Below are 24,344 nucleotides of genomic sequence, written 5' to 3'. Positions count from 1 at the left end.
ATATTTTTTCACCGCAGAATAAATACACAAAATAAATATAAAATATTATATTTATTTTGTTTTTTTATAATCGAATGAATTTCCAGATATTAATTGTACCCAATAAAGCGCTCGGGTTTGTCAAATAATTTAAATAAAATAAATATTTAAACTCGTGACTATTAATTATAAATTTCAATCAATATTGAGCTAATAAATAAATAATAAAATTGAGAGAGTTTTTCCTGTAAATATACATTCCAACATATATTAAGTAATACTAACAATCTGGTAGTCACTATGTGACTGCAGTGACTTGGTAACTATGAATAAATAAAATTTTGCTTTATTAAATAATGAATTTTGTTAAATTGCACAGTACTTTGTTAACTATTGACGTTTTTAAAGATATAAGCTCATCTTGATGTTACACTCATCAAGAGCTTTCATTTAAGTACCCACATGCATTTTTGATATATTTATCATACATCCATATATGCAATATATATAAATATGTGAAAAATTGATGGGTACTCAAATGAAAGGTCTCGATGAGTGTAACGTCGGGGTGAGCTTATATCTTTAAAAATGTCAATATTTTACAAAATATTTGTTAAATAGAACTGTACTTTCTTAACTATTGACCTTTTTAAAGATATAAGCTCATCTTGATGTTACACTCATCAAGAGCTTTCATTTGAGTACCCACATGCATTTTTGATATATTTTTCATATATACATATATATAATATATATAAATATATGAAAAATTGATGTGGGTACTCAAATGAAAGGTCTTGATGAGTGTAATGTCGGGGTGAGCTCATATCTTTAAGAATGTCAATATTTCACAAGATATTTGTTAAATTGCACTGTACTTTCTTAACTATTGACCTTTTTAAAGATATAAGCTCATCCTGATTTTACACTCATGAAGAGCTTTCATTTGAGTACCCACATGCATTTTTGATATATTTTTCATATATACATATATATAATATATATAAATATATGAAAAATTGATGTGGGTACTCAAATGAAAGGTCTTGATGAGTGTAATGTCGGGCCGAGCTCATATCTTTAAAAATGTCAATATTTCACAAGATATTTGTTAAATTGCACTGTACTTTATTAACTATTGACCTTTTTAAAGATATAAGCTCATCCTGATGTTACACTTATCAAGAGCTTTCATTTGAGTATACACATGCATTTTTCATATATTTTTCATATATCCATATATATAATATATATAAATATATGAAAAATTGATGTGGGTACTCAAATGCAAGGTCTCGATGAGTGTAACATTGGGATGAGCTTATATCTTTAAAAATGTCAATAGTTCACGAGATATAAGGTCATTCATTAATTATGCATCTACAAGACTTTTTCAACGATACCAAATTTAACCATAAAATCCCATTTTATCCTATAAATACACCAGCCACAAAATTTTTCTTACTCTCTTAATCATACAGATTATTTATAAAAATATTATCCAAGAACTCTATTTGAAATTGGGACAGGTCAAAGCAATTACGATAATTTTTTATTTAAAGTTTAAATGTTAAAAGTTGTTATTTTTTAATATATTTTAGTTTTTTTATTTTCAACAAGTCTTTGAGGAGACTCTTTGGTGGTTTCGCCTACGAAAGTCGTGGAACTCGATGATATTGCAAAGTTAATGCTTGCGCAAGTTATTTTACGGCAGCACACCGTAGATATACATGTACAGTACATTACAAGGCAAAAGGCAAAAAGAGAAATGATTACCAAGACGGTGTTTGTATGCGTTAAAACTTCACCTCTGCTTGTACTACTTGTAACATTTAAATCTGAATAATGAATAATAACCGATAAATATAAATATAAATAAAAATGTCCCAATAGATTTATATTATTAAGTAATAATTTAAATAATAACTCTATAAATTACACATCACAATTTTAACACATCGTTCAAGAAACTTTTTAAATTTTCTCGGCTGATGATTTATTGCCAAGTGAGATCCAAGTTCGTTAGTAGACCGAATAGCTGATAGAAGAAAAGGCTATAACTCGGTCATTGTACTCTCTATATAATATATTAAATTTAATTTAATTAAAAAAAAAAATTTTCATCAGATGATTTTTTTTTCTCAAGAAAATTTAAACTGAAAAGTTTTAAAATAACTTTTCAGTAAAAATTCTATTAGATTAATATTTTAGATTCGAAGTTTAAAATTATTTCACAAGTAATAACATTAATGTTAGCAGACACTTGACAATTTTTTAATTTAATTTAAAAAAAAAATTATTTTAAAAAAATATTTAAATTTTGAACAACTTTTATTCAATAAATTTTTTAATAGGACCAACATTTTAGCAATCGTTAATTTGAGCTTATAATATTTTTAAATTATTTATTTAGATAATTATATATTTATATAAAATTTAAATTCTAAATTCTAGCTCAAAAATTGAACAAAAATAATTATTATTTAATAACGCCTAGTTAAAATTATGAATATTATTATTATTATTATTAATTTTAATAAATCAAAGATAGTTAATATTATAAGCCAGCTACCCGATCCAAATTGTTGGAGAATGACTAATTTTTCATTATTAATTGTTCACCATAATATTTTATCGGTATGAAGTTCAATACCATCAGAGAAAATTTAGGTGACGATAACAATTAAAATTTTTTTAGACAATTATTATTAGAGAAAGATGTAATTTTTTACTCAGTGTAACTTTTTTCAGTGACTGAAAAAATAATTCGGACAGCCCAGACCAGGACTCGAACCTGGATCTTTTAGTTACGCGCCAAATGCTCTACCAGTTAAACTATCCGAGACCTATCCGTAGTTACTATTCAGTTACCTATTAAGTTAGACTGAGTAATTCTCATTTGGCCAGGAATTTTTCATGTATGAAGATCGGTGTTTTAAATTTAACAAATCAAAGATAGTTAATATTATAAGCCAGCTACCCGATCCAAATTGTTGGAGAATGACTAATTTTTCATTACTAATTGTTCACCATAATATTTTATCGGTATGAAGTCTCAATACCATCAGAGAAAATTTAGGTGACGATAACAATTAAAATTAGTTTAGACAAATTTCGGATAGTTTAACTGGTAGAACATTTTGCGCGTAACCAAAAGATCCAGGTTCGAGTCCTGGTCTGGGCTATCGGAATTATTTTTTCAGTCACTGAAAAAAGTTACACTGAGTAAAAAATTACATCTTTCTCTAATAATAATTGTCTAAAAAAATTTTAATTGTTATCGTCACCTAAATTTTCTCTGACGGTATTGAGACTTCATACCGATAAAATATTATGGTGAACAATTAATAATGAAAAATTAGTCATTCTCCAACAATTTGGATCGGGTAGCTGGCTTATAATATTAACTATCTTTGATTTATTAAATTTAAAACACCGATCTTCATACATTAAATATACATTATTATTAATATTACAAAATCCGTTTTTATTAATATTTATTATCAATACTAGAATATTAATATTAATATTATTTTTTGTTTATTTATTTAAAATTTGCGTCAGCTCTTTATCGATTTAACAGCAATGTTAATTGTTTCATGTACTGGCATTAATCGATAAAGTGTGGAGATAATATTTATAATTTAACCAGACACTTGTTTCTGTCATTTATCCGACAATGAAACGATATTTATTTTTCAACCGCTCGGTCATTTTATGTCAGTACTCTACATAACAAAGTAATAACAATTTTAATAGATTTGTATAGCAGAGCGCATAATCAGTTTAAGTGCAATTGTTGGACTGTTCCGTAAATATTTTATCACATAATACCCTTTACGTTTTGTTTATCGTGTCCTGTTTTAGTGTCGCGTTAGAAAATGTGCAACTGATCTATCTATGTTTTACAACACAAGATTTTTATCTTCACACATACATTAGCTTTTTGGAATTGACTTTTTTAGGCTAGCTGTTTATGTTTTATGGCTAAATTATCTTCAAACTCATGCATACGTACATATTTTGTAATGAAAATTAATTTAATAATTTTTTAACAAATAAAATATGGCAAAAAAATTGACGTAAAAATTTTTAAAAATAAAAAATGCAATTTTTTTAAAATAATTTTTTGTTAAATTAAATTGAAAAATTCTCAAGTGTCTGCTAACTTTAATTTCATTACTTTTGTAATAATCTGACATGTAAATCTAAATTAGTAAGCTAATAGAATTTTTACTAAAAAGTTATCTTAAAACTTTTCAGTTTAAATTTTCTTGAGAAAAAAAATAATTTAATAAAAAAAATTTTTTTTTTTTAAATTTAGTATAATTAAATTTAGTCTTTCTTCAGGCACCCGACAAATTTTCTTGAGCCAAGAATTTTATTCTTTTTTAATTTCAAATAATTCTAATTTAGTATGAAAATTAATTTAGCAGATATTTTACAATTTTAAGAATTTTTAACAAATAAATTATGTCAAAAAATTGACATTTAGAAAAAAAATCCAATTTTTAGAAATAATTTTTCGGAGCAAATTTATTTATTAAAAAATTGTCAAGCTGACTGCTAACTTCATTGTCATTAATTTAGTCTTTCTTCAGGCACCCGACAAATTTTCTTGAGCCAAGAATTTTATTCTTTAGTCAAGAAATTTTTCTTTCTGTGTACATACTTTGTAATAAAAATTAATTTAGCATATCTTTAATAATTTTATAACAATTAAATTATGGCAAAAAAATTGACATGTAGAAATTTTAAAAAATAAAAAATGCAATTTTTTAAAAATACATTAAGAAAAAAAATCATCTAATAAAAAATTTTTTTAAATTTAATTTACTGTGAAAATTAATTTAGGAGATATTTTACAATTTTATGAATTTTTTTAACAAATAAATTATGTCAAAGAAAATGAGAAGAAAAATTGACTTAGAAAATAAAAAAAAAAAATCCAATTTTTTGGAGCAAATTTATTTATTAAAAAAAATTAAAAAATTAGCGACTGCTAACTTTATTGTCATTAATTTAGTCTTCCTTTAAAGATCCGAAAATTTTCTCGAGCCAAGAATTTTTTTTCTCAGTCAATAAATTTTTCTTTCTGTGTATAAAAAAAGAAAACTCAAGGAAAAATGAATAAAAAAATGGCATCCCGTTACAATGAGACATAGCGCAATCGACTAGTATAGCTTCTTTCATTATTTTTTCCTTTCTATATTCATCGTCGCTTGAGTGCTCTTGACAGTTGTGGATTGAATGATAAATGGTGAACGTGCTAGGACGGTGCAAAACATACCGGAAGTGACGTGGCCATGAACAGTATTGGTGGCTGAATGTACAGCATTTGTCGCAGCATTGGCAACCTGCTTTAGGGCACTTATAACCATCATATTTACAACAGAACAATTTAGTAACTGGCACTGTTAATCCAGAATAAAAAACCAAACAAACACCTTCACTATTTCTTCCCGGGAAGTAAAGACTATGGTACTAATATTGTCCGTAATCACTTCCTGGGTTAGCTAAAAAATAATCACTAAAATTAGCGACTATTAACAACAATCACAAATAAAATTAACTGATAAAAAATAAACCTGGCGCTCGCGAGCGTTACCTAGGAGAGACTAGTCGACCTCAGTGGATGCCGGGCTTCTCCTCCTCCATAATATTCCACTACAATTCCAACAACGGTTACAAGCTCTGTCTTTTACTTTCACATTTAATAGCTCACAGTTAAGTGTTTGTCTTTGTTCTTTACCCATGAGTTTCACCTTCTCTTGGTACATACTTTGATTTAAAGTCACAGTTTAAATTATACCAAAACTTCTCACTTAGATAATGTCTTTATCATCGTATAAATATTGTACTTCAAGTGCAGTAATATAAGGATGAGTTATTACATAAGTTTTGTTTTTAAAAAAAATAATATGGATAAAATAAAAATAAAATTTATAAATCAAGCTGTTTTATAACGACAGTAAAAGTTTATTATAATGTCTAAGGTGCGTTTCACCTTGGAATAGTTGACGGAAGAGTCCAATACTTGGCAACGTGATTGTAATTTTAAATTATTAAGAAAAATATATTTGATAAAATAAAATAAGGATTTATTTATTATTTATAATTTAACTTATTTAAAGACAATTATTTAATATAATGAATATTTTTTAACATTTGGAAAAAAAGTACTTTTTCTCTATATTATTAAGAGAATAAGAAAGATTTTGTCTCCAGGATACATAATTAAGAAATGACCTTGTATCTTGTAAAATATTGACATTTTTAAATATATAAGCTCATCCTGATGGTAGACTCATCGAGACCTTTCATTTGAGTACCCACATGTATTTTTCATATATTTTGATATTTATATATATGTATATATGAAAAATATATCAAAAATACATGTGGGTACTCAAATAAAAGCTCTTGATGAGTGTAACATCGGGATGAGCTTATATCTTCAAAAAGGTCAATAGTTAAGAAAGTATAGTGCAATTTAATAAATATCTTGAAAAATATTGACATTTTTAAAGATATAAGCTCATCCTGACGTTATACTCATCGAGACCTTTCATTTGAGTACCCACATGTATTTTTCATATATTTTGATATTTATATATATGTATATATGAAAAATATATCAAAAATGCATGTGGGTACTCAAATGAAAGCTCTTGAAGAGTGTAACATCGGAATGAACTTAGATCTTCAAAAAGGTCAATAGTTAAGAGAGTACAGTGCAATTTAACAAATATCTTGTGAAATATTGACATTTTTAAAGATATGAGCTCACCCCGAAATTACACTCATCAAGACCTTTTATTTGAGTACCCACATCAATTTTTCATATATTTATATATATTATATATATGTATATATGAAAAATATATCAAAAATGCATGTGGGTACTCAAATGAAAGCTCTTCATGAGCGTAACATCGGGATGAGCTTCTTTCTTTAAAAACGTCAATATTTAAGAAAGTACAGTACAATTTAACAAAATTCATTATTTAATAAAGCAAAATTTTATTTATTTATAGTTCACAATTTTCAGCAGTCACATGGTGACTGCAAGGTTGCTAGTTTGTATTGATTATATTTATTTTAATAACATTTATTGTAAAATACCAAATTCTATCATAGCTTATAATTATCTTATATATTTTTAAATATTAAAAACGTTAATTTATTTAGTGAATTTAATTATTATCATATATTCAAGCTATAGGGTTATAAGAAGTGTCAAAAGAAAATTACTATTTTTGCTTTTTATTTCAAATAAATATTTGTTAACAATTATCAAATATTTATTAATCATTAATAAATATTTATTAAAAATTAATAAAGCTTATTAAATATAAAAAATTTTTTCTATCAGTGTAATGATTTTGATATAATGACTTTAGACAAAGGAAAACATAAAATTATAATGAATTTCAATCCTCAGGTGAAGAATCTTGTTATTATTTTACTGGTTGGTGCGCCAGTAAATGTCAAAAGAACGATTATAGTTGAGGGCAAAGAGAAGGGAAAGGTAATATAAAATATAAGTAAAAGAAAGGCCCTCTTTGCCCCTTCTCAAGTTATAACTGTTGTTCTTTGAGATCGAGCTAAAGAAGAGAAGCCTCTACTACATCCACTGTGCTCAGGAGAGCTAAATCGTGACTGATTCTTTCAGCCTACTATACTGACTGTGTATTTCTCAAGCTGGTGTATTGGTGTAGGACTGGGTTTAGTTGTTCTAGCCGACAAGGGAGACAACCAGATCCACTACACAGCACACTAGATAATGTATTCCATATAATATGTATGCCGAGAAATATATTACATATCTTAGTAACTCTCGATCAAGTTTCACCTTATAATATTTTATTTCTCGTTTGGTTATTTCTATACATTGTATTTTTAGCCTCAGGCTAAAAGCTTTTCACCATTATTGGATTCAATGGACTTATATGTATTCACCTTCTATTCACAGATTCTATTTCCTACATTTCTTATTTTGCTGACGTTATATATCTGCAAGGATCAACAATGAATTATTAATTATCTGATGGATCGTTTGATTCTGTGAGCAATAAAAATATAAAAATTTATTTGATTTTATAGATTCTTCTTATTAATTTTTTTTTTTTTTTTCAGAAAAAATCATCAAATTTGGTGACTGTTTTTTCTCATGCAAAAGTTTCTCGTGCAATATTTTCTTAAAGGCTTTATTTCTCATTGTCAAAATTTATTCGGTATTATTTTCTTATACAAAAATTTATTTAAATATTTATACGCAGAAAAAAAAGTTCACTTGAGCGAAGAAAATATTTTTATTCCTAATTATTTTCTTGAGAAAAACAAATTTTTTTTTGACAAGAAATTTCACTTATTCAGACAAAATTAATTCTATTATTTTAAAAAATACGTATCTTGATCCAAGAAAATTTATTTAAGTCAAAAAAATGTTGTTGTTTTGAGAAAATTCAGCCTCTTGCTCCAAAAAATTAAGTTCTTGATAGAAGTAAATTTTCTTGTCTTGGGAAAATTTCTCTCTTGCTCCAAAAAATTAAATATAAAGATAGAAGTGAATTTTCATTAATATTTTTATTGATTAACATGTCAAATGGGAAGATCAAACCGAACAAAAACAGTTTCACTGTAAAAAAATCGCGCCAAGTCCACGTTCATAAGACTATTAGGAAAAAAAAAATTTTTTTTCCTTTACAAAAAGATACAAAATAAAAAAATTAAAAAATCCACGTAACCGATTTGATTGTTTATGATTTTCGGAAATTAAAAAAAATCTTATTGTAAATTTAAAAATTAAAAAAAAAAATTTTAGAACGTATTTAGTGTGCGTGGTTGCAAAATATTTTACTTTTAATGAAATTCGTAAAATCTATTTACAAGGACTTTAAAAAAATTGAAATACACAATGACGCACACCAAGTAAGTTCTAAATTTTTTTTTTTTATTTTTAAATTTACAATAAGATTTTTTTTAATTTCCGAAAATCATAAACAATCATATCGGTTACGTGGATTTTTTAATTTTTTTATTTTGTATCTTTTTGTAAAGGAAAAAAAATTTTTTTTTTCCTAATAGTCTTATGAACGTGGACTTGGCGCGATTTTTTTACAGTGAAACTGTTTTTGTTCGGATTTTAGTATTTTTTGTAATTATAATGAAAATTTACAATTGGTACCAACTAAAATCTCGCGTTGGCAGCATTTTTTACTGCAAACTATCCCCTTGAAGCTACAGTTTATGTAGATATAATTCCAGTGCACCCTGGCGGCCGTAAATGTAAACTGTGAATTACTTTTTTTAACTGTAGTTGCGTATTTATAGGAGGATTACTACACATTTTTATTTTATCTAGTCTGTGGCGCTGACCTTTCTCCATAAAAAAAAAGTCAGGATCGAAATTTGTGAGCGAGCTATAGTATGTGCTGATAAAATTTAATAATTTCAAGTAAATAAATTGTTACAAGTAAACATAATTAATTAATACGGTGAAATAAATTATGAATTACTGTTATGATAAACAAATTGGGTAAAAAAAGTACCGTAGAATTAAATAAAATTTCGTAACCTCAAAAAACCGTTCTGCTTACAGTAAACATAGTCGGTAGTCTGGCGCTCCGTTTACAACGGATTTGAACGGAACTTGGCGCCAGATTCTACCGAATCTGTGGATAATATTTCATCATTTTTTTTCATTCAATATGTATAATTGCACGCTAAAATAATATAAAATGGGTATCAAATATTCAAGAGAAAAATTTTCTCAAGGTGAGAAAATTTTTTTCTCAGCTGAGGTAGGTGGCGTTGCTTCCCTAAAGTATCTAAAAATCTTGATCAAATATAAAAATTTCTTGTATCAAGTATTTATGATAATTTGAATTAAGAAAAAATAACTTCCACCAAGAATAGAATTTCTCGAAAAATTTTTACTTCGGCCAACATAACTTCGGTCTTCCTTCAAGCACCCGACAAATTTTCTCGAGCCAAGAATTTTGTTCTCTAGTCAAGAAATTTTTCTTTCTGTGTACATACTTTGTAATGAAAATGAATTTAATAATTTTAATCATTTTATAACCAATAAATTATGACAAAAAAAAATTGACGTAAAAATTTCAAAAAATAAAAAATGCAATTTTTTAAAAATAATTTTTTTAAACAAATTTTTTTATTAAATTAAATTGAAAAATTTTCAAGTGTCTACTAATTTTAATGTCATTACTTGTGTAATAATCTGATACTGTAAATCTAAATTAGTAAGCTAATAGAATTTTTACTAAAAAGTTATCTTAAAACTTTTCAGTTTAAATTTTCTTGACAAAAAAAATAATCTAATGAAAAAATTTGTTCATTAGATGATTTTTTTCATCGTGAAAAAACACGGTGCTTATCCAAAAATTAATCACGGATCATTTATTATAAGTTATAATAAAATCTATGAGAAATTTTTCAAGTATAATTTTTTGTTCTTGAATTTTTTATGTTAAGAAATTTTTTATCGAGAATTTTTTGCATGAGAAATTTTTGATGAGAATTATAAATTAATAAAGACATGGAGCCATCAAATTTTTAACTGTTTAAATTTTTCAGATTGTTGACATATTTTTAATCTTAAAGAATAAATAAAATGTTTAAACTATAATTGACAATTGTATTTCCTAAGTGTTAAAACACAAGAACAGCTTACTTGTACTCAGCGGATAATCTGTAAATATATAATAAATAAATATCCTGTACTTGGAGTTATTATTAAGTTGTGTGAAAACGGTAGATGCTGTGCTACCATCAATCACGTATGAAAGCTTAACACTCTTGCGTTCAAAGACGCGAATACGTCCTCGGATTAAGGTCAAATACGCTCTTTGACGCGGCGTGCAACATCAGCACATGTGTTCGTAATATACACGTACATAGAAATGCTACTAAATAACATTGATTCGATGAGCTCACATGAATCTAAAAAAATATTTTTCTCTCGAATCATACATCAGCATTTGTTGGATTTTAAAAACTTATATTGATGCTTTGTCGGTGTGAAATAACCTCCGATCAATAACTAATGCATACAACCTGTCAGCGGAAAAATAGCTATGGAAATTACAGACAAGACTGAAAAATTTATAGATGTTATATAAACCTTTTTTTATCTATAAATTTTTCTTCAACTATTTTGATAAAGAATTTATTGACATTTTTAAAGATATAAGCTCATCCTGAGATTACACTCATCGAGACCTTTCATTTGAGTACCCACATCAATTTTTCATATATATTGTATATTTATATATATTATATATATATATATATATATATATATGCTGCTATATATATATGTATATATGAAAAATATATCAAAAATGCATGTGGGTACTCAAATGACAGCTTTTGATGAATGTAACATCGGGATGAGTTTACATCTTTAAAAATATCAATAATTAAGAAATGACCTTGTGTCTTATGAAATATTTACATTTTTAAAGATATAAGCTTATCCCGACATTACACTCATCGAAACCTTTCATTTGAGTACCCACATGCATTTTCATATATTTTTCATATATAATATATATAAATATATGAAATATATAAAAAATCGACGTGGGTACTCAAATGAAAACTCTTGATTAGTGTAACATCAGAATGAGCTTACTTTACATCTTTAAAAATATCAATAATTAAGAAATGACCTTGTATCTTGTGAACTATTGACATTTTCAAAGATAATCTCATCCTGAGATTACACTTATCGAGACCTTTCATTTGAGTACCCACATCAGGTTTTCATATACTTTGTATATTTACATATATTATATATATGTATACATATATGAAAAATGCATGTGGGTACTCAAATGAAAGCTCTTGATGAGTGTAACATCAGGATGAGCTTATATCTTCAAAATATATACTATATATATGTATATATGAAAAATATATCAAAAGTGCATGTGGGTACTCAAATGAAAGCTCTTGATGAGTGTAACATCAGAATGAGCTTATATCTTTAAAAACCTCAATATTTAAGAAAGTACAGTGCAATTTAACAAAAATCATTATTTAATAAAGCAAAATTTTATTTATTTATATTTCACAAGTAACAGCAGTCACATAGTGACTGCAAGGTTGCTAGTCTCCATTAAAATGTTTTGAAATAATTAGCAATGCATATTTAACAATCCGCTAATTTTATTTCAATCATCCGTATAAATCTATTCATGAAACCAGGGTGTCTATTAGACTTTAATAATCGATTCAGCTGGTACGCTGTATTATTCATTCGGTTTATTTTACAATTCCATTTTATTTATTTTTAGTCCCGAGAATTTAAACAGCTCGGTGAATTTTATTTTATACCTATATATATATATAGTTAGTAGCGAGCAAAGAGAGTATGCAATATTTCATCGTTCTAAATATGCCAGTAAATTTTTTACCTCAGTAATTTAAGCCGTTCAGTACAGTAATATAATGACAATTTATGAATTTCGCAAGTGATCGTTGTCACTTTGTGTGCAGATGCTTAACTCGGGAAGTAAAGTTGATGAGGTTTTAAATCCAAATTCCATACTCCCGTCTCGGTTTTTCTCAATGAGCGCTCTCGTTACTCTCAAGTACAATTTAGTTGTGTTGGATAGCAAGTAAAGCGGTGAAGCGCAAAACGTGGATAAGGTTTTAGAATCCGGATTTCAGTGGCATGCTACACTCTCTACACCCATGACAAGGGATCTCAGACTGAAGGTTTTACGATTATCTAGGCGCAGCATCATCACATCCAGTTTTAGTTGTCAGTGGACTCGCCCAGCTCATTATCTTCTCTCTGCAATAGCAACTACCACGACGTCAACGTGAAACGAGTGAGACGAATGAGCGAGCATCATCACAACACAATAAACTATAACTTTACTCGCTGTTACTCCGGTACAACAAAGATTCTATTCCAACATCAACTTTAATTGTAGTTTGCTGCTAATTATCATATTCACTGTAATTCATTCTTTGTCCTTGCAAATTTGTTTGCGCCCATAAAAGCCTCCACGAACAATGAAATCCAATTATTTCAAATCCAGTTTATTGATTTATTCTTTATCTGATATATATTACTTACTTCTCCAAGTCATTAATCTATATTATTAAGAGAGTGAGAAAAATTTTGTCTCCAAGATAGTCATATGATAAAATCGGTTTTTTTAGTGAAATTTAGTGTCATTGCAAAGGTCTTGACTTGAATTTGTGCCTTTTCAAGGTTTTATATTATTCTCACCGATAGTCAATTTATTATGATAAGTATTTAGGCTGCATTTGAAAATACTCCAGCTCTAGACACATAATTAAGAAATGACCTTGTATCTTGGGAACTATTGACATTTTTAAAGATATAAGCTCATCCCGATGTTACGCTCATCGAGACCTTTCATTTATATATATTATAAATATGTATATATGAAAAATATATCAAAAATGCATGTGTGTATTCAAATGAAAGCTCTTGATGAGTGTAACATCATAATGAGCTTATATCTTTAAAAATATCAATAATTAAGAAATGACCTTGTATCTCGTGAACTATTGACATTTTTAAAGATATAAGCTCATCCCGATGTTATACTCATCGTGACCTTTCATTTGAGTACCCACATCAATTTTTCATATATTTATATATATTATAAATATTTATATATGAAAAATATATCAAAAATGCATGTGTGTACTTAAATGAAAGGTCTTGATGAGTGCAACAACGGGATGAGCTTATATCTTTATAAACGTCAATATTTAAGAAAGTACAGTGCAATATACCAAAATTCATTATTTAATAAAGCAAAGTTTCATTTATTCATAGTTTACAATTCACAGCAGTCACACAGTGACTGCAAGGTTGCTAGGATTAATTATTATCACAAACAAAATTATCAACAACTTAACAGTCGAGAAAAAAACTTGGTGTCAACATGCTCCCAGTTGCATAATAAATGTAGCAAACTGCCCGGAGGTAATCAAGACTTTCGTATAAATATATAAAGAAATGTATTTACCAGATCGCAAATTATTCTTCATGCTAAATACACCCCCAGGCTGTAGGTTTATCTTTCAGCAAAAAATGCTAATTCGAGGATAAAAAGAGCAATCGATTGTTTTACTTAAAAATAAACAAAATGAGATTTCAACTAAGGTTCTTGACACCATACAGGTTTTACGAGTTTCAATTCCCTGATTTAACTTCTATTCAGAACTCGGCTAAAAAGGACAACGTTGATTACTGAGTTTTATCTTTGGATTTAATTATAACGTTAAGTAAATAAAGAGATATCTTGCGCATGACAAAAAGTGTTTATTATGGAGCCGCTTTTGAACGTAACCATTTCTGAGACTAGGTTCAATATTTGGCAAAATTGATTGTCAATAAATCTTAAATTTTCTCAGTCCAAGAAAAACATAAAACATTTCAAGAGCAGGAAGGACTTGTCCTTCCGGGTGAGCATTTTTAAAATCAATAGCTCATAAAATTATTAAATTATCCGAGTGTTTTATGAATTTGATAAAAAAAAACACCCGATCTCAGTGTGATGTAATTCAATAAATTTTTCTCTATTGACATTGTTTGTGAGGGCTTTAACAAATTTCGATAGTAGTAGTACTCAAGCGATGCTCGTGGAAGCGATAAATTGCTCGGGTATAGTAGAGCTGCTGGCGCTGCTGATTCCAGCGATCTCGCTTCCTTCTCCGTCTCGGGTACTCGATATCGATGATTTAAAATCCGAGTAAAATCAATGAAATAATAAAACCAAAAATATTTTATAATACCTTGTTAATAATAAGACTGAAGTTGAAAGACATTAGAAATTTTTTTTATAATTTTATAGCAATGAAAAAAATTTAATTAAAAAATTCCACATGTGAAAATTGATAAAAAATTATTAGTGGAAATATTTGGAAGCATTTTTATTGTTGTAAATAATTTTTTATGAGTTCAAAAAATTGACAGCTAACTTCACTTTCAATAAAAATTAAGCTAGCTGGCATTTAAGAATTTTTAGAATTTTTTTCTTTATTTAAAAAAGTGAAATTAAAGTTAGCAATCACTTGATTATTTTTTATTTCTTTTTGACAAATAAATTTGTTCTGAAAAATTATTTAAAAAAAATTGCATTTTTAATTTTTTAAAATTTCTACAAGTCAATTTTTTTTCTCATTTTTTTGTTAAAAAAATTCTAAAAATTATTAAATATCTGCTAAATTAATGACATTAAAATTAGTAGTCACTTGATTATTTTTTATTTTTTTTTGACAAATAAATTTGTTCTGAAAAATTATTTTTAAAAAATTGCATTATTAATTTTTTAAGATTTCTACATGTCAATTTTTTTTTATAATTTTTTTTGCCACAATTTATTTGTCGAAAAAATTTTTAAAATGATCAAATATCTGCTAAATTAATTTTCATTCTAAATTAATTCTCATCAATTTTTTTTTGCTAAAATTTATTTGTCACAACAATTTAAAAAATTATCAAATATCTGCTGAATTAATTTTTATAATTAATGAAGCAAAATAAAAAAATTAAAAATGTCAGATAACTTTAGTATTATTATTAAAATATTCTACTATAATTGCTCACACTATTAAAATTTTTTCAGGATTTTAGCAGAATCCTATCATTGGTAAGTCTTCAGCAAACGAATAATTAATCTTCGGAAGAATACGCAATAAAATGACCATAATAAAGCAGTGCAGCACGGAGTGAAACGTAAATTCAATTTTCTTACGTAAAGAATTATTTAAAAGGTGTAATTTCCAGGCGCGACTGAATATTTAACCAGCATTTCCACGGGTACGCTTTTTTACATATTCCTCGGAGCTCTGAAGTTTATAATAATAGTGGGTCGGAGCTGCACGGCATATTAAGTCGGCCAGGGAAACCACTCAGGTCTTGGTATAGAGCCCGAGGCACCAGAGATCGGCACACAACCAACCGTTGCAGCATCAAAGACTGAGGAGGGACGCTGTTGGTCATCGAACGATAAACTAAGGCCACCGGAAACTCATGCTCTGTAACTATAAACGTTTACTTTGGCTTGTAAATTACATTAGTTACACATAACGATCGTTTACTTCTCCTTCCTCTCATCAGGATGTTTATTTATAGTGAATCACTTCCAATAGTCTGAATCTTATCAATTTACATATTTTTTGACAGGTCTAGTTCACTAAATTGTCAAATTTACTTCGAAAAATAGAATGACAGTTCAAATTTTTAAAACAAAACTCAAAAAAACTTTCTGATAAAGAAAGTTTAAGTTTCAAGCGCTAGACGGCGCTGCGCAGGTGGCGGTAACGTCAAACACTTCTTTATCATACAAGAAGAGCAATAATTAAGGTAGTACCCTCGCCAGAGTCGTTTTCTTAGGATTTTTTTTTAACTTCGGCAGATTAATATTCATATAATTCTGCGTCGATTGGCGCAATTTGAAAATTTTTGACCATTTAGTTTCAGAGATATTTAATTTCAAAGTTTGAGTTTTGAACGCTCTTTTACATTGCGGTATACGGGATATCGAAAAGTTTACCTACAAACATTTTTATATCTCAGAAACTTTTCTTAGGATTCTTTTAAAAAACTAGAGTAACATTAACTAACAACTAAACAATTTTTTAAAAATAATTTCATTGATAATTACCACACAGTTTCAGAGATATTTATTAATAAGTAATGAAAAATTTACCAGACTTTAGCCGAGGAGGGGATACGTTAATAAAACTGTGGCAACAACGCAAGTTTTGTGAGCCTCGAAAAAAGTGTGAGGCGCTCATGCTCTGAAAAATTTGAAAAGTTTAATTTACTTTAGGTGTAAAATTTTAGTTATTAATTTTATTTATTTCAAAAAAAGTAACAATGATTTTATTTTATAAAAATAAGTATATTTCTATATTTATAAAAATTCAAATAGTTAATAAGTTGAATATAATAATAGATATTAATCTTTCATAAGATATACCAATACTAGACAGATGAAATAAAATAAAAAATACTAAAATTTAAAATCCGTAATTCCATCAACATATAAAATTCATTTACTGATTTTTCTGAAAAACAAAACAATATTGTCAATTATTTTTTTTCTATTTGTTATTTGCATATTTGCTAGTGATTTCTGTCGTTTTTCAAGGACCTTTTTTTATGAATCGTCCTTTATAAGTCAATTTTTCAGACATTGTAATTATATTTCCGAATAAATGTATGTAAATAAATAAATAAACGCATGTGTCAAAACAGAGGTTAATCTACAGTTAGTCCAAAACACTACAGTATAACCACTATAAAATATCTTAACGCTCACGCAGTGTTGCCAGACTTTTCAAACGATCAGTTTCTCGTTTGTGATTGGCTAAAATAAGTACATAAACAGCAAAAAGTTTTAGGCTTGTCAATAATGACTCTAAAGTATATGTACCATACACTCTAGCACAAACTTTTGACGACGGAAGTCGCGAGGGTACTACCTTAATGATATTGAAGTCAGCTAACAGTTGTCAATTTTTTTTTTTAATCAATTACAATAAAAAAAACACTTTACAAAAGTTCAGATAATTATTTTTTTTTAGGGTCAGTTTTTCAATCCAGGATAAAATTTTATCCAATGATAAAATATATCTATATATTTCATATATATAAATATATTGGCAATAATAATTTTATCTTGGATTGAAAAACTGGCTCTTAATTTTCATAAAAGGAATTTTTGTATGAAACTTTGTTTATAATAATTTAATTGTTATAAATTTATAAAAAAATTTATCATATTGAAGTCAGCTGATAACTCTCAATTTTTTTAATATTTATAACAAATTAATTACAATACAAAATTTAAATGAAAATTAACTTGGCAGATATTTAATAATTTTTGTAACAAATTATGGCAAATAAATGAGAAAAAAAAATTGAGATTTAGAAATTTAAAAAATTAAAAAATGCAATTTTTTAAAACTAATTTTCCAGAACATTTTTTTTTGTTAAATAAAATTAAAATATAGTTAAATGACTGCTAACTTTAATGTCATAAAATTTCACTAATTATTGTTTAATTTTAATATGTTGATTGTTTTATTAAATTTTTTTCATAATAATTTAAATGATATTAGAGTTAGCTGTCACTTTATCATTTTTCAATTATAATTAACAAACAAATTTGTTCTGAAAAATTAATTTGTTAAAATTTCTACATCAATTTTTTTTTTGCCATAATTTATTTATTAAAAAATTTATAAAATATCTGCTTAATTAATTATGACAGTAAAGCCGTCATTAGAGAATTTTTTAATTTTTTTTAACAAACAAATTTGTTCCAAAAAGTAATTTAAAAAAAATTGCATTTTTCATTATTTAAATTTCTACATGCCAATTTTTGTCTTATTTTTTTTTTGCCATAATTTGTTTGTTAAAAAAAAATTCTAAAAATTATTTAATATCTGCTAAATTAATTTCATTATAAAAAATTTTCTAACATCAGTTAACTTTAGCGTCATTAATTTAATTTTGACAGATAAAAGTAAAATTAATACCAAGTATTAAAAAATCAAAATATTTATAATCAAAATTTTCATTTATTTTTTTAAATTAAAAGATCTGGACACTGGAAACAATTAAAATGCTAAGACAATGTAATATTTATCTGGACATCTGACAGGAAATATATCTGGAGATTACCTGCTGCTAGACCCATGGCAAAGTTCCAGAAGGACCAGCGGCATCCGAAGAGCTTCATCATCTCTTGGTCCTCCGGGCGTCTCTCCTTCATTATCCAATGTAATTACCGTAGTGAATTAAAATGTGTTGACCCGATAAAACAGTGAGTGAGACTAGCTATAAGGTATTAGGTAGGAATCGGGTAGCACATAACATATAGCATACACAAACATTGATGTGGTTTAACTTTCACGTAACACATATCACTTAGCCGGACATATAGATGTAAACATAATATAATCCACCCATCACAATATGATGAAATGAAATTTAAAATTAATGGTCAGAACCAACTGAACCGTTCTATTTCCAGTCTATATCACCAGCAAACTAAAATTCCATGATATCCATCCCGAGTAAAGAGATAACAGATATACCCACAAGAGTTTCAACATAGAAATTGATCTGATCGTATTTGATCTCTCTTCTGACAGTGTAAGACTATTGGAGCCGACCTGCTGGCAAGCTGGAGTGAGAACCCAGACGAAGTTCTATACACCATCACAACTTGACACACATCGACCAACCGAGAAAGCCCGTTTAACATTGAAATTGCATCGTGGCTTTTACTTGACTTACAAGAGTCCTGCATGAAACATTCATGCTTCGATGAATTTACTACTGGCTTCCCGGTCTGTCCTTAGTGACTTTTTTATTTTATAAAACCACTATCAAATTCCGAGGTGCTTTTCTTCAGGTAACTCTAACTATTTTATTGCTTTTTATACTCGCTATCATATCAATATCATGGTAACTAAATTTTAACAGTTCAACTAGAACTAGATACAAGTTCTGTTAACTTGCTGTTGAAATACCAAACTGCAAATAAACTGGGTGAGTATTTTTTTTATAAATAAAAAATTCGACTATGAAAATATAATGCACTGAAAAAAAAGTATTTTGCTACTAAGAATATTTTTTTTGATAATCAAAAAACTTGGTATTGTGTTACTAAAAAAACGTGATATTTTGATAATCACAAGAAGTTTACTGATTATCAGTAAGCTTTAATTAACTATAGTCAGATTAATGAATAGAGTATTAGATGTTTATAATCTCATTTTACAGGCACAAATCAATTTACTTATAAAACTAACAAAACAAATAAAAATTAAAATTAAAAGTGTAACAATAAATTTTTTTCAACCTAACTTTATAGTACTAGCAACCTTGCAGTCACTATGTGACTGAAGTGACTTTTGAACTATAAATAAGTAAAATTTTGGTTTATTAAATCATTTTTATTAAATTGCACTGTACTTCTTAACTATTGACGTTTTTAAAGATATAAGCTCATCCCGATGTTACACTCATCAAGAGCTTTAATTTGAGTACCCACATGCATTTTTTATATATTTTTCATATATATATATATATTAAAGATATAAGTTCATCCCGATGTTACACTCATCAAGAGCTTTAATTTGAGTACCCACATGCATTTTTGATATATTTTTCATACATCCACTCTTATAATTTAGATGAAAAATATGAAAATATACACAATAAGACAAACTATTCGTAACGTGATTGGTCAAATATATCATAAGTATGAAAATATAGATAACTCCATACTAAATTCACACGCGCGCTTGCGCGCGCAACATATACTAGTACATATATATTATATATATAAATATATGTAAAATTAATGTGGGTACTCAAATGAAAGGTCTCGATGAGTGTAACATCGGGATGAGCTTATATCTTTAAAAATGTCAATATCTCACGAGATACAAGGTCATTTCTTAATTATCTATCTAGAGATAGAACATTCTCGAACGCAGCCAAAATACTTAAAATCATAAATTGAATATTGGTGAGAATGGTATAAAACCATGAAAAGGTATAACTCCACACGCAGAAAAAAATTTTGTTAAGATAACCTAAGATATGTTGGGGTAATAAATGAATTTGTTAACATAGGGATAACAAATTATAAGTTACAATAACAAAATTTAGGTTATAACAAGTTATTGATATGTTATAATAACAAAATAGTTTCGTTATTATAGCAAAATCTTTAAGTTGATTCGACAAAATACTTTAGATGGTATAACAAATTTTTTTGTTGAAACAGCAAAATTATTCTATTAACATAACAAAGAGAATTTGCTGGAGTAACAAAAACAATTTGTTAAAGTAATCAAGAGAAAATATAATTTAAAAATATGCTATAATCAGCTATAGCTGATTTGGAAAATATTTTAGCAACAAATTAGTTTTGTTTTTGTCAACAAAATGATTTTGTTAGGGCAACAAATTGATTTTGTGAATTAGCAAATTGGTTTGTTATTACAACTTGAAACATTTTGTTGATGCAACTAATGGATTTGTTACTATAACTACACTCATTTGTTACCAGAAAAAATTTTTCAGTTGTCCCGTCTTTTGCTATTTCAACTAAATCTTTTTATGCGTGCAGATCAAGACTTTTCCAACGATACCAAATTTAACCATAAAAGCCCATTTTACCATAAAAATGCACTGGGTATAAAATTTTGCTTATTATCTTAATAATATAGATTACTGCTTAGCGTATAGGTCTTGAACTGACTTATATTTTGATTACCAAAATACCTAATATTCTGATTATCAAAATACTTTTTTTTCAGTATGTTTATTTATTTTCATTTTTACCAATCACTGCTTGATGTTTTTTATATTTAAAACATTTCTTGACTTATGTTGAGTCTGCCCGTGGTCTTATTGTGTAGGATTGAAAAAATTCTTCCGAGTCAGAGTCAGAGTATGAATAAATCTACAATACGATGTTGGATGGTAGTCTCTCATCTATCTTCAGTTGGATAGCATTTTAGTGCACCAGCGATCTCAAAACCACAACCGAGAGACATATTTCACCGCACATAAATATGTGTAGTGTAGACATACTCTCTCTACCTGGTATATAAGCGATTTTCTACATATTGTTTCGTATTTTACTCGCATACCAGCCGCACACATGTAGTTGTTTTTTTTTATTTTGTTCTTATTGTGCAAAACTGGTGTATCGGATATCTGAGAAACTTGGAATGTGTTGAGTGAAGGCAACTAGTGTGGAGTTGTACTGCAAACAGCATTGAGAGTCGCGGCTGTTGACAAATTCCTCAGACACTTCCGAACATCTATTCATCTGCACACATAACTTATATATTAATACTTTCATATGAATATATGTATAAGTATAAGTGTAATATATAAATTTATACATAGTTTAGTTGTCCAACGGCACTTGCTCTCTTATTCACGTTCAGGATGCGGAATCAAAAGTTTATAACTAGACTCAAAGTACGGGAGTTTTAAACAACTTGGAGCTTCAACACCGATGACAAAGAGTCGCTCAGATTCACGACAGATGCGCATGTTATAATCCATGGTTACTCTGATGTAATCAACTCAACAACTAAGTTCACTGGGTATGTTTTGTTCTATAAACATCTCTATCTATCTCTGACGGTATTTTATTAATTAACTTGTATAATTATTCGCAGAAACCTCCAAAACATTAATAGCTTTTTAAAAGTTAAAAGTTTTATTATACACGGAAAAAAGTAAACTGTAATAAATAATAGTCGATTTATAATAAGTAATGATCAACTGCTAAAAATTACCATTTCAAACCGTAAAATCGTGTTTTTACTATTCACTTTATAATATTTACCATTTAAACTTTACAATTTACTCTTTACATGGAAGAAAATACTATTTCAAACAGTAATATTCGCTATGTAAATGTCTAAAATGTTAAAGTATAATAATTAAGAATTCAGACTTTGATATTTATCATTTCGTACCTAAAAAATGATCTTATGATATGTAAAAAATATAAAATAAAGTTAGTAAATTTCTAATACAAGCAACGTCAATATTTACAAAGTAAAATGATAAATTTTAAACGCAACGCTAAAAATCAAACTGTAATTATTGACTTGCTTGGACTGGTAAAATGTATATTTTAAAAGTATAATTTTTACTGTTTCAAATGTTAAATTCTCCCAGAGTGAGACCCCCTTCTCTTTCCTCTGAGTTCCCCTTCTCCTCATAATATCGACTATATATATTGAAATGGCAATTTTTACTGTTTGAAACTGTAATTTTTTAAGATAAAAGAGTCGTTATTTACTATAGTGACACACGGAAAAAGTAAACTGTAATAAATAACAGTCGATTTATAATAAGTAATGATCAACTGCTAAAAATTACCATTTCAAACAGTAAAATCGTGATTTTACTATTCACTTAATAATATTTACCATTTAAACGTTACAATTTACTCTTTACATGGAAGAAAATAGTATTTCAAACAGTAATATTCGCTATGTAAATGTCTAAAATGTTAAAGTATAATAATTAACAATTCAGACTTTGATATTTATCATTTCGTACCTAAAAAATGATCTTATGATATGTAAAAAGTATAAAATAAAGTTAGTAAATTTCTAATACAAGCAACGTCAATATTTACAAAGTAAAATGGTAAATTTTAAACGCAGCGTTAAAAATCAAACTGTAATTATTGACTTACTTGGACTGGTAAAATGTATATTTTAAAAGTATAATTTTTACTGTTTCAAATGTTAAATTCTCCCAGAGTGAGACCCCCTTCTCTTTCATCTGAGTTTCCCTTCTCCTCATAATATGGACTATTTATTGAAATGGCAATTTTTACTGTTGGAAACTGTAATTTTTTAAGATGAAAGAGTCGTTATTTACTATAGTGACAGCTACTAATCACTTATTTTGGATATTGAATTATAAATTGTGGCTTTTATGCTTTCTACATTAAGTTCTGTAATATTTATATTTTTGCCACCCCGATGTCCGCTTTACTGTTTGAAACTATAACAAATTAACCGGAATCCGAGTGAATATTACAGTTTACTTTTCTCCGTGTATAAACATCTCTATCTATTCGACGGTATTTTATTAATTAACTTGTATAATTATTCACAGATTGTTCGCGCAAAACCTCCAAAACATTAATAGCTTTTTAAAAGTTAAAAGTTTTATTATATAAATAAGATAAAGGTAAGTTTTTAAAAAGGTAAACTTTTTAGCAAACAAGACCGGAGAAGACTAAGAGATTGGAGTTGCTTTAAGAGTTTTGGTGAGAGGAAACCTGTACGTTGAGTCTTGTGGAGAAACCTGTTACTAAACCCTTATACATTTAGCATCAGTAACCAACATCAAGAATGCAACCAAGATTCTGGACACATTGGAGATCCTACCCGGGCTAAATTAATGTCATGAGTAATGAGTTTACATTGTTGTGCTTGTCCGAAAGTAAAACCATAGTGTTTCGTTGTTTGGAGCCGAGCTTAGTCATCCGTGGATTAAATAACCACCGAGATATAAACTCGCAGCTGAATAACTCTTGGATCTATGGTAATGTACTATGCTGTAATATGATAGTGAGTGGATTAATAAAATTATCATTACAGCAGTAAGTAAAGATACAATTATGAATGCAAGAAGATAAAAATGTTTCAAGTTTAAAATTCATACAATGTTTTCATCAACAACACCAATGAAGCATCTCCTGATCTAATTAGAATAGAAATAAATACAACTAGCAACCTTGCAGTCACTATGTGACTGCCGTGAATTGTCAACT

The 24,344-nt window shown here is 27.6% G+C and overlaps 1 protein-coding gene and 1 long non-coding RNA gene across 7 annotated transcripts in view; one reads left to right on the top strand and one right to left on the bottom strand.

The window, feature by feature from the left end:
- LOC123271593 (tyrosine-protein kinase Btk29A) overlaps nt 1-24,344 on the bottom strand; it is a 92,971-nt gene that overhangs the window by 31,651 nt on the left and 36,976 nt on the right. Inside the window, exon 1 of one of the 5 annotated variants that reach the window (XM_044737969.1) lies at nt 18,692-18,927. The exons of 3 other annotated variants lie outside the window; for them this stretch is intronic. In XM_044737969.1, the coding sequence (XP_044593904.1) occupies nt 18,692-18,782 (91 nt within the window). In that variant the 5' untranslated portion in view covers nt 18,783-18,927. Of the gene's footprint in view, nt 1-5,269; nt 5,594-18,691; nt 18,928-24,344 lie in introns of those variants that run through there. One more of the 5 variants, XM_044737968.1, reaches the window with a different exon arrangement.
- LOC123271600 lies at nt 21,419-24,337 on the top strand. 2 transcript variants are annotated; one of them, XR_006510921.1, is made up of 4 exons: nt 21,419-22,146; nt 23,684-23,758; nt 23,831-24,115; nt 24,172-24,337. It is a non-coding gene; the product is annotated as an uncharacterized LOC123271600 (long non-coding RNA). The 2 variants fall into 2 exon arrangements; XR_006510920.1 differs by having other exon boundaries at nt 23,684-24,115.

Source organism: Cotesia glomerata, linkage group LG9, assembly GCF_020080835.1.
Source record: "Cotesia glomerata isolate CgM1 linkage group LG9, MPM_Cglom_v2.3, whole genome shotgun sequence".
Taxonomy (NCBI): Eukaryota; Metazoa; Arthropoda; class Insecta; order Hymenoptera; family Braconidae; genus Cotesia; species Cotesia glomerata.
This window is presented reverse-complemented; position numbering and strand designations above follow the sequence as displayed.